The 14,847-nt window shown below is 31.5% G+C and overlaps 3 protein-coding genes across 3 annotated transcripts; 2 read left to right on the top strand and 1 right to left on the bottom strand.

Moving 5' to 3' along the window:
• The first annotated feature begins 1,845 nt into the window (after window positions 1–1,845).
• Window positions 1,846–2,745, top strand: LOC25494767 (ethylene-responsive transcription factor ERF118). Its single transcript, XM_013598518.1, has one exon. The coding sequence runs from the start codon at window positions 1,846–1,848 to the stop codon at window positions 2,743–2,745; it is 900 nt and encodes a 299-aa protein (XP_013453972.1).
• A 6,988-nt stretch (window positions 2,746–9,733) lies between these two features.
• On the top strand, window positions 9,734–10,924 carry LOC11411209 (F-box/kelch-repeat protein At3g23880). Its single transcript, XM_003614646.1, has one exon. It carries the CDS (start codon window positions 9,734–9,736, stop codon window positions 10,922–10,924), a length of 1,191 nt encoding a protein of 396 aa, XP_003614694.1.
• Window positions 10,925–14,076: 3,152 nt separating this feature from the next.
• Window positions 14,077–14,580, bottom strand: LOC112422113 (uncharacterized protein At1g43920, Chloroplastic-like). Its single transcript, XM_024784863.1, has 2 exons — window positions 14,404–14,580; window positions 14,077–14,310 (listed from the first exon to the last, which is right to left on the bottom strand). The coding sequence occupies exons 1-2, from the start codon at window positions 14,578–14,580 to the stop codon at window positions 14,077–14,079; spliced, it is 411 nt and encodes a 136-aa protein (XP_024640631.1).
• Window positions 14,581–14,847: the final 267 nt, after the last annotated feature.

Raw genomic sequence — 14,847 nt, 5'->3', positions numbered from 1 at the left:
TCATTGTTTTTTATTAATTAAGGGAATTCATTTATGAAATAAGAAAAACAAAAGTATGGGGACATGAAGTTAACCTATGAGAAATAAAATTTTATCTGGGCTCAAGTGGTTAATAAGCTCTATCAAAAGAAGAATTTTCTAGGAGAAATTGTATTTGATTCATTGATGAAACAATTCTAAACCAGATTTTACTTATCTTTCTGACAAACTTCGGATTAGTAGAGCACATTTTCCTTAAGAATCATATGGTTAACACCAAAATAAAATATTAATACACATATGCGAAATAAATATAAAATATTTTCCTTCTTCTATATCAATATATAACAAAAGGAAATATAAAATCAAATATAGACGATTATGTTTAGTAAATTAAATTAGCAAAGGCTAATGAATGTGGAATAATTATTGGTCAAACTTCACTTATCTCTTGATCGAACTTCGAATTACTAGAGCTTAATTCTCCTGAAAACATGAGGGTTAAAACAAAAAATAATAATAAATAGGAATATATACTGGGTCGGAGTTTGACATCGGACTTTCCACTTCTCTACACTTATAAGTCTAGTTACTACCAAAAAAATTATTTATTAAAGAATTAAATATATTAAATATACAAATTATGTATTGAAATCATAATCATATCATTAATTATTATCTTTTCTTTGACAATTAAAAACCATTAATTTGAACACAAATCTTCAATTTTTTTTTTATTTATAAAATATTTCTTTGCTTGCTTACCAAGTAGTATATTAAGAGCACATGTTTAATTATTTTTATTCTCTATTTTCCAAGTATCTCGGGTAAATATTTCTGATTAGAATACACCTGGTTGTGACTTATTTTAAACAAATCACAAAAGGAAAATATTTATTTTGTTTTAATGAAAGAAAATACTTGAATCGCTATAATGTCGCTCCTAAAAAAAAGAATCGGTATAACGTATATACACCATTGCTGATGATGAAAACCGATAGAGAAGAAAACCAGTGACACTGATCACAACAATAGTTTCTTAACTTCTCAGGTAAACTTTTCTTTCAACCTTCTTCTTTTCTAATTTTGTTGTTCTAAAATTATTATTTGTATGTTAAAGTTTGTATTCTATAATTTCCTTTTTTTTAATAACACAAATGTTGATCGTTAATTAAAAATTATGAACTTGTTATGTCACACAAAAATCTTCTTACTCATATATACAACAATATGTACAGAACCTTATGTATATGATATTTTAATCTGAAAACTTGTTTTATTGTTTTAGAATTAAAGAAAAGGTAAAAGGTTTTTTCATTGGGATTTCCTTGAGAAATTCATCAGAATCTGGGTTTAACACGGAAGTGATTGGAGATTTTTCATGTATGATACTCAGTTCACTAGTCAACACAGATATTTCCATGTATTTGAGGATCATAAGGTTTGTTAATTTTATTGACTTAGTGTATTGTAATTTTTTATTTTTTTATAAATGTAATATTTGATTCTGTTTTATTTTTCTGATTAATTTTCTTGTTTCAGGTCATTTCACGGAATTGTCGTTTGCCACGGGGATTTTTTCATATAAAAATATTCTGTAATATTTTTCTCTTTCTTTAAAATTGAATCTTCACTTGATGCTATTCAAAAATATGTATTTATTTGATTTCCTTTTTCACTTTGTTTCCTATAATAGTTTTTGGTCTTCTAAGGAGTCTTGTGAAGGAAGACTATTATTGCTATATAAACTCTTGAAGGGGAGTTTCGCTTCTCATCTCATCCTCTACACCATGAGAGATTAGTATCTGCAATTGCGAACATCGAGTTCATACAAAAAAGGTTATTATTGTTAATTTTCCGGTTATCATGGGTCCACCAAGTCACAAATCACATGTCTCCAAAAGAACAAGAAGGTTAAGAATTATCTATGATGACCCAGATGCAACAGATTCATCATCAGATGAAGAAAATCATTATGTCCAGGAACAAGGTAAGAGGAAGAGATGTGTGCTTGAACTTGCCATCCCTAATTCTTCCATTAACGCTGTTTGTCCGGTTGAAACAGTGACGGATAAGAATAAGAGTCGTACAAAACCAAAACCTATAGTTAGACAACCTTCTTGCAAATATAAAGGTGTTCGAATGAGGAAATGGGGTAAATTTGCTGCTGAAATTCGTAACCCATTCAAGGGTACACGCGAATGGCTGGGAACCTTTGACACAGCTGAAGCGGCTTCACATGCATATCAAACTAAAAGACATGAATTTCAAGTCATTGCTAATCGGCGGTTGGCTTATGAGAAGAGCCGCAAGAGTTTCAAGAATGTTGTTTCTAAAAAATCAAAGATTGGTATGTTACATAAATCTTCATCTTCATCTTCGCCCGGCTTAGTTAATCGCGTTCCTAAATTGGTTGAGAGGGCTAAGATTTCATGTAATGAACCTATTGTTGAGAGTCTAAGTCTTTTGGTACAGAAACCGAATGTCGTTGAGGATTCGGATATGACATTGCTTGAATCGGATTGGTTAATATTTGATGGTTTAGGGCAGGGTTTGGATGATCTTGGTTGCCTTGATGACCTTCAACTATTTGATTTTGATATGAATGAAGCAATTGATTTTTCAAATTTTAACTTTTATGAGTTTGAGTCAAATAATTTTCTTGATGATGTTGGTGCTGATTATGTTGATGTTGATGCTGAATCTGTTGACGAAGATGAGATTGCTAGCTGGATTGAAGAACCCTATAATACACCGTCTCCATAAATTATGCAGTTATTTAGGGTTTACTTATTCTAGAGTACTACTACTAGTTCTACAAGTTTTTATGTGTATTGGGTTTTCTAGGGTTAATCAGAGCTGTCCATGAATTCTCATATTGTTAATTACTTTACATGAAAGTTTCATGGCAGAATATAGAAGACTGTGTGATTTTAAATATGGTATTTTTTTTATTTTTAATTTCTAATAATTATGTTACATATTATACGCAAAAATATTATGTTTCCTCACTTTTTTTTTTTGAAGGAATGTTTCCTCACTTTATTTTATTGTTTTTTGTAACACCTTTAATTTCATTGTTAATTTATGTTAAATTTCGATTGCCTAATTATTAAGAAAGATTTAGTTTTATTTTTAAATTAGTAACTAGTAATTGCATTGTGTAAAAAAAGGAAATGTTGACTTGTATCCTTGGAGGACAAGTTAAGAAATTAAATATACAAATATAATCATTCAATATCTTAAAAACTTATATATCCAATACAAATTTTTTGTTTTAAAAATATTAAAAAATAATAATTTTGTTTTAATTCATTTTTTAGCTTTTTGATCTGCGCTCTTTGAATAAAAGTATCGTGACTCAAACAAATTATAATGAGATTGATCAAAGGGGATTGCTACAAGAAAATCAATGATATGCTACGAAAATAATGGTAGCTAATTCGTAGCTAATCTGTAGCAAAACACATTTAGCTGAAGTTTTAGGTTATCCGTGTAGGGGTGTTCAAAACCAAACCAACTCAATAAAAACCCGCAAAACCAAACCAATCCAAACCGAAACCGCAAAAAACCGCACTTGGATCGGATGATTTCAGATGACTTTTGCACTGAACTGCGCGGTTCGGTTCGGTTTGCATCTCAGCAACTGAACCAAGCCAAACCAAACCGCAAAAATAATGAATATTCCCAATTACTTAGCTCAAGAATAATCTCTTTTGATTTGATTTTTCCATTGTTGTACCATCGGGTTCGATTCTAATTCCTTTCCATCTCTTTCAATTCATTTCCTGAATTTGTTTCCTTTACTTCCCAATAATTTGTTTCATGCTTATGTTTCTTCTTAATTTTACCTATTTTGATATAAGTTTTACCTAATATTTTATCATATAAACATCAAAATAAAATGTCCTATGTTTATTTGGTAACAAGTTGGCAATATTTGAGTTATTTTGCTCAAAACCAAATAGCATATGCTTTTTTATCTCGCGGTTTGGATGACTTTTATGCTTAAAACCGAACCAAACCGCACCGCGAACACCCTAGTCCGTAGCATGGACTGAGCTACAAATTATATAGCAATTTTTTTTTTTTGAAGGATTCTGGCAAAATATTTCTTAGCTAATTGGCAACTAATAATAATAATATATTCTTGGTTACTTCCAAATTAGTTCGTAGCAATATAGTCTTCCAAAGTTTATGTTTCCAAACTATTTCGCTAGGATATTGCTAAAATAATTTTACAATAAATTCCAGGCTTCATATATTTGTTTGTTAAAGGTTTTTATTATCTCCTCATGCATTATTGCATTTAGTTTATATAGTTCCCATTGCTTTTGATGGTTTGAGGTTAGATTTTCTAAGATCAGAAATAATACTTAGGTTGTATGCTAAATCATTAGTATGTTTGGTTAAATGTCTGCTATGAGCCGCACAAATTTCGTAATGTCTCAAATCTTTCACACGCTGTACAAAATACTTGGGGTTAAACTTTTGAAGGGAATTATTTTGCTACTGAATAATGCTATCTTATTTATTCTATTGGCGTATTCATCTCCTCTCTAAATCATGGTTTTAATTACTTCGATATTTTCACTGTCGCGTTCTTGGTTTAAATTTCTTCATAATCACTTCAGTTTGCTGCAATTTTCGGCGTTTCTGTTTTGTTTGCACATTTCTGCTGTGCTTTATTTCAATGTGTTCATTTCTGGTTCTGTTATTCTGCGTTTCTGCGATATTTTCTTCATCGTTTTGTTTCTGGTTTTTTCGTTTCTGCGATATTTTCTTCATCGTTCTGTTTCTGGTATTTTCGTTTTTGCGAGAACTAAGAATACGTTGTGGTATTTCAACTTGTTAGAACTTAGAAATATAATTTATTACATGAATGCATTTGTGGAATGATGTCTTCCGTGGTGATGGAATGGTGCTTGAAATATAAGATCCATGTCCTGTTCTTTTAATTGTTGAGTATTATCTTACTTCTATGTTATGGTGTCTTTTCATTGAGGTTATGACACATGGAATATGCGACTAACAAGATGAATGAATATGGACCTCAGAAACCTCTCTTGATGATGATAACTTATGCAAGCACCTAGTTTTGATTATTTTGTAGGATGTAGTTTGTATTCCTTTACATATCATAATTGTATTTAGCGATATGAATTACTCGCTGTAGCATAGCAAAAAAGTTACCCGAAAATAGTAACAAAATTCTAAAAACGAAACTCTTCAAAGAGATGGATTTTTAAAAAAGTTTTTGAAAAAGGTTTTTGATTTTGAAAAAGTTTTTGAAAATCAATTGCATAAATTGGGTTCCCCTGGACGTGCCAATTTGTTTGCCTGTGATTTTGGCAAACAGAGGCTAGTTCTGATTATTACAAGCGAGATCGAACTAGAAATATCAAGACCGTTGTGCAAAGGATTTTCTATAGGAAAATGGTTTGAAAGGCCACGAAGTGAACTCAGGTTACTTAGAGAGCAGGACGGGTTTGAAGTAAAAGGCATTGTCTTTCGACAAGTTTAAGTTTTCAAGTAAAAGCTTAAAATAAAGCAAATAAAAGAAAGATAAAAGTAAGTTTACGCACGTAAACTCAAGGAAAAGGTAAAATATATTGCATTAAAATAAAAGGGGTAGTCTACAAATAAGTTTACATACACTCTGTATTAACTCGTTTCCCTAGACGCCCGTAGTTTGAGTGTTGTAGAATTCTATATATGATTTGCGACCTATTTCCCAGCTTGGAAACTACTATTTATAATAAAAACCTAAATGGCGAACCACTAACTCCATGAACCTCTAAAATTTAAACTTACTAGACTTTAGACCCGTGCGTCGCACGGGTCATTTCGACTAATAAAAGATGAAGAGTATTATACATTTTACTTACGCAAGTTCAAAAAATAAAGTAAGAGATGACATGAAATCGTTTAGTTGAAACAAACGAATATTAAAAAATAAAAATTAGACAACGACAGGGATCTAAAATTCTATTTCCAATCTTTCACATATCAAAATTACAATTGGTTCTCGTCATTGTAATCATCTAAACTTAATTAAAAAATTTGCAAGTGCAAATAGAATCGACATTATACAAATTGGTCACTACTTGATTCCAAAAACCTATGTTACATGAAAACCACTCATACCTAAATAACAATAATAAACCTTCAAAACAAAAATCAACTATTCTCAAAGGACCCAAAAGAAAGATTTTTAGCCTTCAAAATCACAATTCCTCTTGTTGTATTGTTTTTGTGTCAAAAGCACCATAAGTTGAATAGTAGGCCCATGCACATGACTTTCCTCATAAGACAAAAACACCAGTTTTTTATAGGTTGAAAAAATAAATCAAATATCCTTAACTTTCAATAACGCTTAGAAACAACTGAAATTTTTGCATTATCTCAATCCACAAACAAAATAGAAGACCTTTATATTTGCTTCAGGCACCTTAAGAAATTCTATGTAAATTGTTTTCCTGTAATGAAATGCTAAACACAATGAGCAAAGAAGAAGAATTAACAACAATATTTGGATTGTTTTATTTAGCTTACAATTCTTTAAACTAATCAACAAAAAATTAAATTTGCATTATATCCTCCACAATATCAAGAATTTTTCAAAGGGAACATTCTATTTGTATGGCTATGATGAGAACTCATGTGTGTTCATGAAGACCAGCTCTACGGATAAGTGTTATCCATAGAATTGGTATTGTCATTCATAAAGCCTCTAATAAAAAATATTATTATGACTACAAAACAACAAATCAGCAAAGCAGTTTAGAAAAGAGTGAAGACAATAATTTTTACCTAAAGAGGATTATCAAGAGAAATAAATCTCAAAAATATTATCTGAATATAATAGTTAACATTCACACATGCAAATTATGTTATAGTTAATATTCACACATGCAGTTAAATGCCTGGTTCATATTCATACCCTCTGTCGAAGCATGTCCTACGTTTTATACACTAAATATATTATGTTGTCACATTTCTATCAATTGATAAGAACTTACAGGTATAAATTAAAATAAAGAAGGCATTAAATGTTAACAAATAAAAAGTGTAACATCTAAGAGAACAAAATGCGGGACAAAAACATTGTTAACCAACTAAAAGACAGAAACAAATCCCTTGTAGTTAAGTCTATATAATTTCTATAAAATATAGCATGATCACTTTTCATCACCTGCTAGAAGTTTTCACAAAGTGAAAATCAAATCAATGTATATTTTCTGAGTTCTAATCTTAAATATTGCAAATGAAAGTTATATTTATAAAATCTCCTTACCAAATGAAGAGACTAAACTCTTACTCACCCACTAATAACATTAGCAATTGTTGCATTGTGAGGACCTGCAACTGCACATGATTTTTACTTCAAGATAGGTATTATTTGAGTTGTGCACACAAAAATAAAGAAACAAAATAAAAGAAGACACTTAAATCCCTCAATAAATTGTTTATTTGTTTCATTTAGGGGAAGACTAAACAAAGCTAATACGGCATTCTATCGAAGGAAGGAATGAAGAAAAGCGAATGCATACTTACGTTTAATTAAAAGAAAATGAACACGGAAATAGATCATAATATCGACATCGTAGTAAAACTGCAACAATGGAGAATCTGAAAAATTGTAAAATCAAGATTAAGAAAATAAGAGACAGATGCCGTAAAAAAAGAAAGTCCAAATTGAAAAGAGACTAAAATCTGGATGCTTAGATTAAAATTATGAAGAGAATTTAGCAAGACTGAAGAATCAAATGTTTGATTCAACAACTGAAAATAAAGCAAAAAGATGGAACAACAAACACTCCATTATATGAATCTAGATTATTAACCAAAGGACCTGTTGCATCAATACAGTAAAAATAAAAAGTGTTACAAAACATCTTTAAGCATGAAAACATACGCAAAAATCATACCATAGCATCAGATATACCCGTTAAGCAGTGATACGACAACAACATTTTTCAATATTACCCCTTGATATTCTTTGAATGAATGATTGAAGGGAGAAATTCTCTGAACGAATGATTAAAGGGATAAATAAGGATGTGTTTTATTCAATTCTGTATGGTACACATTTATAGTGAGAAAGAGAATTGATACGTGAAAGTGCTTTGGAAGATTTGATACGTGAAAGTGCTTTGGAAACAGCTAAATTTGTGGGGAGTTGGAGTCTGGGTCGTGGTTAATATTAGAAGGGAATTTGAATTTTGCAATCGAAAAATGGGAAGCCTAGGAGGAAATTGTTATAGGAATAGGAGGAATAGGAGGAACGATTTTTAAAGTTTATCTCTTAATTAAACAAGTTTAATTGAACACGGGGGTAATAACGTAAAAGTCATCATAAAATCTAGGTTAAAAATTGGCTTAACCAAAGGACCTGTTGCATCAATACAGTAAAAATAAAAAGTGTTACAAAACATCTTTAAGCATGAAAACATACGCAAAAATCAGACCATAGCATCAGATATACCCGTTAAACGGTGATACGACAACAACATTTTTCAATATTACCACTTGATATTCTTTGAATGAATGATTAAAGGGAGAAATTCTCTGAACGAATGATTAAAGGGATAAATAAGGATGTGTTTTATTCAATTCTGTATGGTACACATTTATAGTGAGAAGAAGAATTGATACGTGAAAGTGCTTTAGAAGATTTGATACGTGAAAGTGCTTTGGAAACAGCTAAATTTGTGGGGAGTTGGAGTCTGGGTCGTGGTTAATATTAGAAGGGAATTTGAATTTTGCAATCGCAAAAATGGGAAGCCTGATATATATACTGAAAAACCTAACAAATTCTGATTAAATCATCCCTTAATTAATGCACACGAATTGGAAAAGGTGCAACAAACTTACAGGAATTTGAATTTGTGAATTTGTTAGGTTCTTTTTTTTTTTAAAAAGGGAATTTGTTAGGAGCGAAAATAGGATTGGATTGGATTTAGTAGTGAGCTGTTGTTTTTTATTTTAGAAACATTTGAAAATAACATTTTGATTAAATGGAAATAATAGGAAGAATTTGTTAATAAGAGTGATTTTTTTTTTTTTTTTTATGTTTATGTGTTTATTGTTGTGTTGGAAACAAAATAGGAGGAAATTGTATTTTTTTTCTTTTTGTATGTTTATCTGTTTATTGTTGTGTTGGAAACAAAATAGGAGGAAATTGTTATAGGAATAGGAGGAATGGGAGGAACGATTTTTAAAGTTTATCTCTTAAATAAACAGGTTTAATTGAACACGGGGTAATAACGTAAAAGTCATCGTAAAATCTAGGTTAAAATTAGGTTAAAAATTGGCTTACGGGTTAAATTTTATATATAAAGATTACATAAAAAGTAGATTAAGACAAATTGCATCCCTTAGTTGGTAAGCTCGTGATGTTATAAAACTATTAGAATAAGAATACAAATAAAGAGAAATAGAGAAGGAGAGAGAAAGAAAGATGATTTTAATATTCTCTTCTGATGTACAATTATCTTACATGTGATCTCTATTTATAGAGAAGTACAATGATATGATTAAAAGTTAAGTACTTAAAGGATAAATACAAATATGTGTGACTTAAAAAATAAATAATATGATGTCACTTACAGAGATGAGATAAGTACAAGGGTTTGTGATGTGATGTGCGTAAATTTATTTTTTATGTTAAAAAAAAAAAAAAAAAGACTGTATAGATGACAGATCTGGATACATCGGTCACGTTAACCCTCTTAGTTCCATACACAGTAACATGGCAAACAAGGCAGTCAAAAGAAACGATACCGTTTCTTCTCCAATACTGACTGAGAAAACAATCACCACCAAGCCACAGCAGTTGATAGGAACCCTAATTTCATCGTCACTTCACTCATCGCCACTTCCCACTATTCCTTTCGATCTCATTCCAGAAATTCTCCATAGGCTCCCCGTGAAACCCCTCATGCAATTTCGATGTGTGTGCAAGTGGTGGAATTCTCTAATTTCTGATCCCAAGTTCGCCAAGAAGCACTTTCTCTTCTCAACCACATGCCTCATCCACATCTTAGCCTACTCCTCACTCTCACACAAGTACATTATCAAGTCTTACCCTCTCGACTCTCTTTTCACCAAAGACGTAGCCTGCAACAAAATCGCGCAGCACGAGATTGCTTCCAACCATTCTATTTACAATGTTGGCTCATGCAATGGCATCATCTGTGTTGCCGAATATCATATCTATGAACGCTTTGTTATTTATCGATTGTGGAACCCTTCCATTAGAAAATTCAAGGAATTGCCCCCACTTGAATTGCAACATACTGGTTATAATCTTCAGATGCACGGCTTCGGCCATGATCCTATTTCTGATAATTACAAGGTGGTGGTTGTTTTTCGGGATCATAACAAAACTGATGTAAAGGTGCTTCATAATGTGGGTACCAATATCTGGAAAGACATTAAAGAGACGTTCCAATATGATGGGTTCATTGTGGAGCAGAAATCGGGAAAATATGTGAATGGCGCGATTAATTGGTTGGCTTCTAAAGATTATAGTAAAGGTCAACGTTTTATTGCTTCTTTTGATTTGGGAAACGAGTCTTATAAAAAAGTTTTGCTACCTGATTATGATTATAGAGCAATAGATTCACGTACTTTGCACTTGAGTGTTTTCAGGAATTGTTTGTGCTGGATTTCTAGTAATGATGTTTGGATAATGAAGGAATATGGGATGAAAGCGTCTTGGACTAAATTGTTCACTATTCCTTTCATGCCATCTTATTATTTCTTTGCCAATGTAATGCATATTTTTGAGGATGGCCTAGTGACGTGGAAGTCTACACAGGATTCGACCCGGAACTTGGTTTTTTACAATTCTACAAATGGCTCTGTAAAGTTTTCTTATTTTCAGTTTAAATTCATCCTAGAAGTCTGCGTTGAAAGTTTAGTATCACCTTATTCTTAATGTTAGAATGTAGTAGTGATGCGATATCGCTTGAACATGAGATTCAACTAAAAACTATATTTTAATTTATACTTATGATATTTATTTTATAATTGTTCTGATTATTACCTACTTCATGGGTCATTACTAATTAATGGTCATCTTAATCTGTAGCTTGATAAATAAATTGTAGTTATTTTCATTTATTTGTTTGTTAAAGGTTTTTATTATCTCCTCATGCATTATTGCATTTCAGTTTATATAATTCCCAATTATGCATTGATTTTGATGGTTTGAGGTTAGATTTTCTAAGATCAGAAATAATACTTAGGTTGTATGCTAAATCATTTGTATGTTTGGTTAAATGCCTTCTATGAGCTGCACAAATTTCGTAATGTCTCAAATCTTTCACACTGCCCAAAATGCTTGGGGTTAAACCTTTGAAGGGAATTATTTTGGTACTGAACAATGCAATCTTATTTACTCTATTTGCGTGTTCATTTCCTCTCGACTCTCGTAATCTTGGTTTTAATTTCTTCGATATTTTCACTGTTGCGTTCTTGGTTTAAAATTTCTGCATAATAATCAGTTTAGTTTGCTGCAATTTTTAGCATTTCTGTTTTGTTTGCACAATTCTGCAGTGCTTTATTTTAATGTATTCTTTTCTGGTTCTGTTATTCTTCATTTCTGCGATATTTTCTTCATCATTCTATTTCTGGTTTTTTTTCGTTTCTGCAAAAAAGCGGTTCCGTTGACCAACAAGGATGATTAATTACACATCCTGCATAATATTCAAAGCCTCCACTGAATCGGGGGCTGCCGAGTGCCAACAACCTTCCCTTAGACTTGTTCAAATTTCAAATTGTATCCGTTTGCAGTCACTTATTCAATTGATGCAATTGGAATATCTCTTGCCTTCTGTAACTATAATTTCCTTGAATATTGCTTCAATATTAGTCTCACGGTTATAAGAAGAATGTATTGGTTCCTAGATCTTCAAATGCATCCATTGTTACCACAAACAATGTTATTTCCCGTTGTTGAGAAGAGTTTCTTTTTCCAGCAATGTTCCACTCAATTGAAGACATTAGATCATCATATCCAAAGAATCTATTTGAAGGTTGATTTAGAACTTTATCCCAAACTAGTTTGGCAAACTTGCAGTTCCTCAACACATGTGAAGTTGTTTCTGTGGCATCAACACATAACTGACGACTCGGTGAAATCATATGGTGTTTCATATATATTTCAGAATTTGTAAGAATAAATCCTTTAGTAAACCTCTAAATCAAACACCGTAGTCATTACCTAACTTCCAAGCTCCAAATGATTGAGAAAATTTTGTTATGCATGCAATTTAGAGCCTTATGAAGAAACTCATACCCTCCATCATCTGTAAGGATCCAAACCACACATTATCGTCACCATTGTTTGAATGTGGCGCACCCAACGGGAGAATATTGTTGCATATTTGTTACGGCAAAAAATATCTCATTTTCAACTCATCCCATCCTCCTTGGTCATGCAGGAAGTTGCTCACCAAATAGGCTGCCTCTTCCATTTACATTAGTTGAATAACAAGCCTCCAATTTATCCATGTAAGATAGCCACTTTTCCTTCCAAAATTTTACTCTAAGACCATTCCGTAGACGACAATGAAGATTTTGATTGACATGGTTCCAATTCTTATGTATGCCTCTCCAACAAAACAAAAAAAGAATCAATACGGCCTTGAGATACTTATCTCGAATAATTCCCATCCTAAGATCATCTTTCCTGTTACAAATTTGCCATCTCACTTTCATGACAGACATTTGGTTCATAGATCGTGCCGGTACGCAGTTCCAACCCACCAACTTTTTAAGGAGTGCAAACTTTCTCCCGTGAGATAGGACGTGCGAGCTCAGTGTCACCCTAGAGAAAACCTCTACTTTTTCTATCAACCTCATCATAAATTTGCATAGGAACCATAGTAGACTGCACAACATGGCTAGGAAGTTGTTGAATCACAAATTTAGCAAAAGTGAGTCTACCAGCAAAAGAGAGTCTTGGCTTTCCAACTGCTTAGCCTTTAGTCCACCTTGTCAAGTATAAACTTGATAGAACTCTTTTACTTGAAAGAACAACTTTTACTCTTTTACAGATAAGAGGACAAAAAAATATAAGTAGATAAATAACATCCCTTTCTAATCCCTCTAGATGGCTTAAATTCCTCCAGAGCCTCTTCATTCCAAAGAAACCTTATACTAGGAGAGGAGATACAATGCATAGTCATAACAATACATTGTCAAGGAAGACCGATATCATTCAGAGTGTCTATAATGAAGCTCCACTTCAACCTATCATAGGCTCTCCAAGTCAGTTTTGATGATCATCTAACGTTTCATGCTTAGAGAAAGAAAACATTGCAAATATTGCATGCTTAGATGATCATCTAATTTTTGCAAATATTGCATGCTTAGAGAAAGAAAACATTGAAAATATTAGTAACTACTACTCTGATTTTGGTTGTAGTTACTAAATGCCCAGTTTTGAGTATTTTAACCATTTATGATTTATTTTGAATGTATAATAATGAATTTCCAATTTTACGAAGTTTGTTTATGAAAGGATATATAATTAATTTTTCACCTATTTCTCTATAAAAAAATTTCTTCATATTTTCCGTTAACGTTCAATAATTAAAACTTTAAAATTGGACGTTACAAAGTGTGGAATATAAAATGAGATGTCATCAAAACTGTTTGAGAATTTATCTCAATTCAGTGTAACTGATTCATCTTCATCCTCTTAACCGTCATTTTGTATTAGTTCATCTTCCTAGTTTGATATTGTCATATCTTTTTAGTTTTATAGTTGTCATTTACTACTTTTGCAAAATGGTTTTTTCTTCCTTCCTATTAATCATTCTATTTCTTTTTTTTAATAAATTTTGCATTTATTGGTGCAACCTATGCATTGTTGCATAGGATAGATAAACTTGGAATTGGCAACCAAATAATTAACTTTTTGCAATTTGGAATTGGCAACGAAACAATTTTTTCTTTCTTGAAGAATTCGTAAAGTCAAAAATAAAATAAAAAGTTAAAGATACTTTTATATAATTTTTTCATTAATGAAAAGTTTTGGTTAAAATTACTTCATCAACATCATAAAAAATACAACATTTAAACTTATAAAGACATGATTAGTAACAACGCCAGCAGTATATTTCCCCTCTTTTTCATCAGATTAAGCTTCTTCTTATTATTCTTAGTTTTCTCTTTATTCTTGTGTGCATCTTCCACAAGTTCTTTCACTAGATCAACAACACCAACATCACTTCGAGTCTGGAGATCTTCATCCTCGTTAATGTTTTCGTATCCACTTTCATCAAGCCAAATAAACTTGCGACATTTTTGTTGTGTCTGGGTTTTAATCCACAAAAAACAAAATTATTAAAATAGAAATCGACATGAAAAATTGAATTTTAATGAAGAATAAAATGGAGAAATAAATACCATCCAAAGTGGACATCTCCAGAATTGTCTACCCGCAGTTGGTCTCTGTTTACAAGTCAATAGAACTGTATGATAACCACAAAAGCATTTTGCTCCCCTTCTTGTAACATTTGAAGAAGAAGCTGTTGAATATGATCTATTAGGGTTAGATGTGTTTATATTTCCAACACTTTTCATGTTTAAATCGATGAAGAAGTTGTTTATACTAAGATGCAGATGTTATATAGGGGTTTGGCTAAGGAATAAGGTTAATAATGACTTTTGCCATTTTTTAGTTAAGGAGTAGAGCAACTTAATAAATGACTTTGACAACTTATTAAGTTAAAGACTAGGGGTAATATTGACTTTTGCATTTAGTGAATGACTAGGGTTAGTAATGACTACAACTTATTAACTTAAGGACTAGGGTTAAAAACGACCTTTGCAATTTTGTAGTTAAGTAGT

This window comes from Medicago truncatula, chromosome 5, assembly GCF_003473485.1.
Source record: "Medicago truncatula cultivar Jemalong A17 chromosome 5, MtrunA17r5.0-ANR, whole genome shotgun sequence".
NCBI lineage: Eukaryota > Viridiplantae > Streptophyta > Magnoliopsida > Fabales > Fabaceae > Medicago > Medicago truncatula.
The sequence above is the reverse complement of the archived record's forward strand: the minus strand, read 5'-3'. Positions and strand labels throughout refer to the sequence as shown.

What these genes read in the sequence shown, in the direction of transcription:
- LOC11411209 (XM_003614646.1), top strand. Translation starts at nt 9,734, where the DNA reads ATGGCAAACAAGGCAGTCAAAAGAAACGATACCGTTTCTTCTCCAATA.
- LOC112422113 (XM_024784863.1), bottom strand. Translation starts at nt 14,580, where the DNA reads ATGAAAAGTGTTGGAAATATAAACACATCTAACCCTAATAGATCATAT. An exon ending in GGAGATGTCCACTTTGGATG is followed by an intron (nt 14,311 to 14,403) that starts GTATTTATTTCT and finishes ATTAAAACCCAG; the next exon opens with ACACAACAAAAATGTCGCAA.
- LOC25494767 (XM_013598518.1), top strand. Translation starts at nt 1,846, where the DNA reads ATGGGTCCACCAAGTCACAAATCACATGTCTCCAAAAGAACAAGAAGG.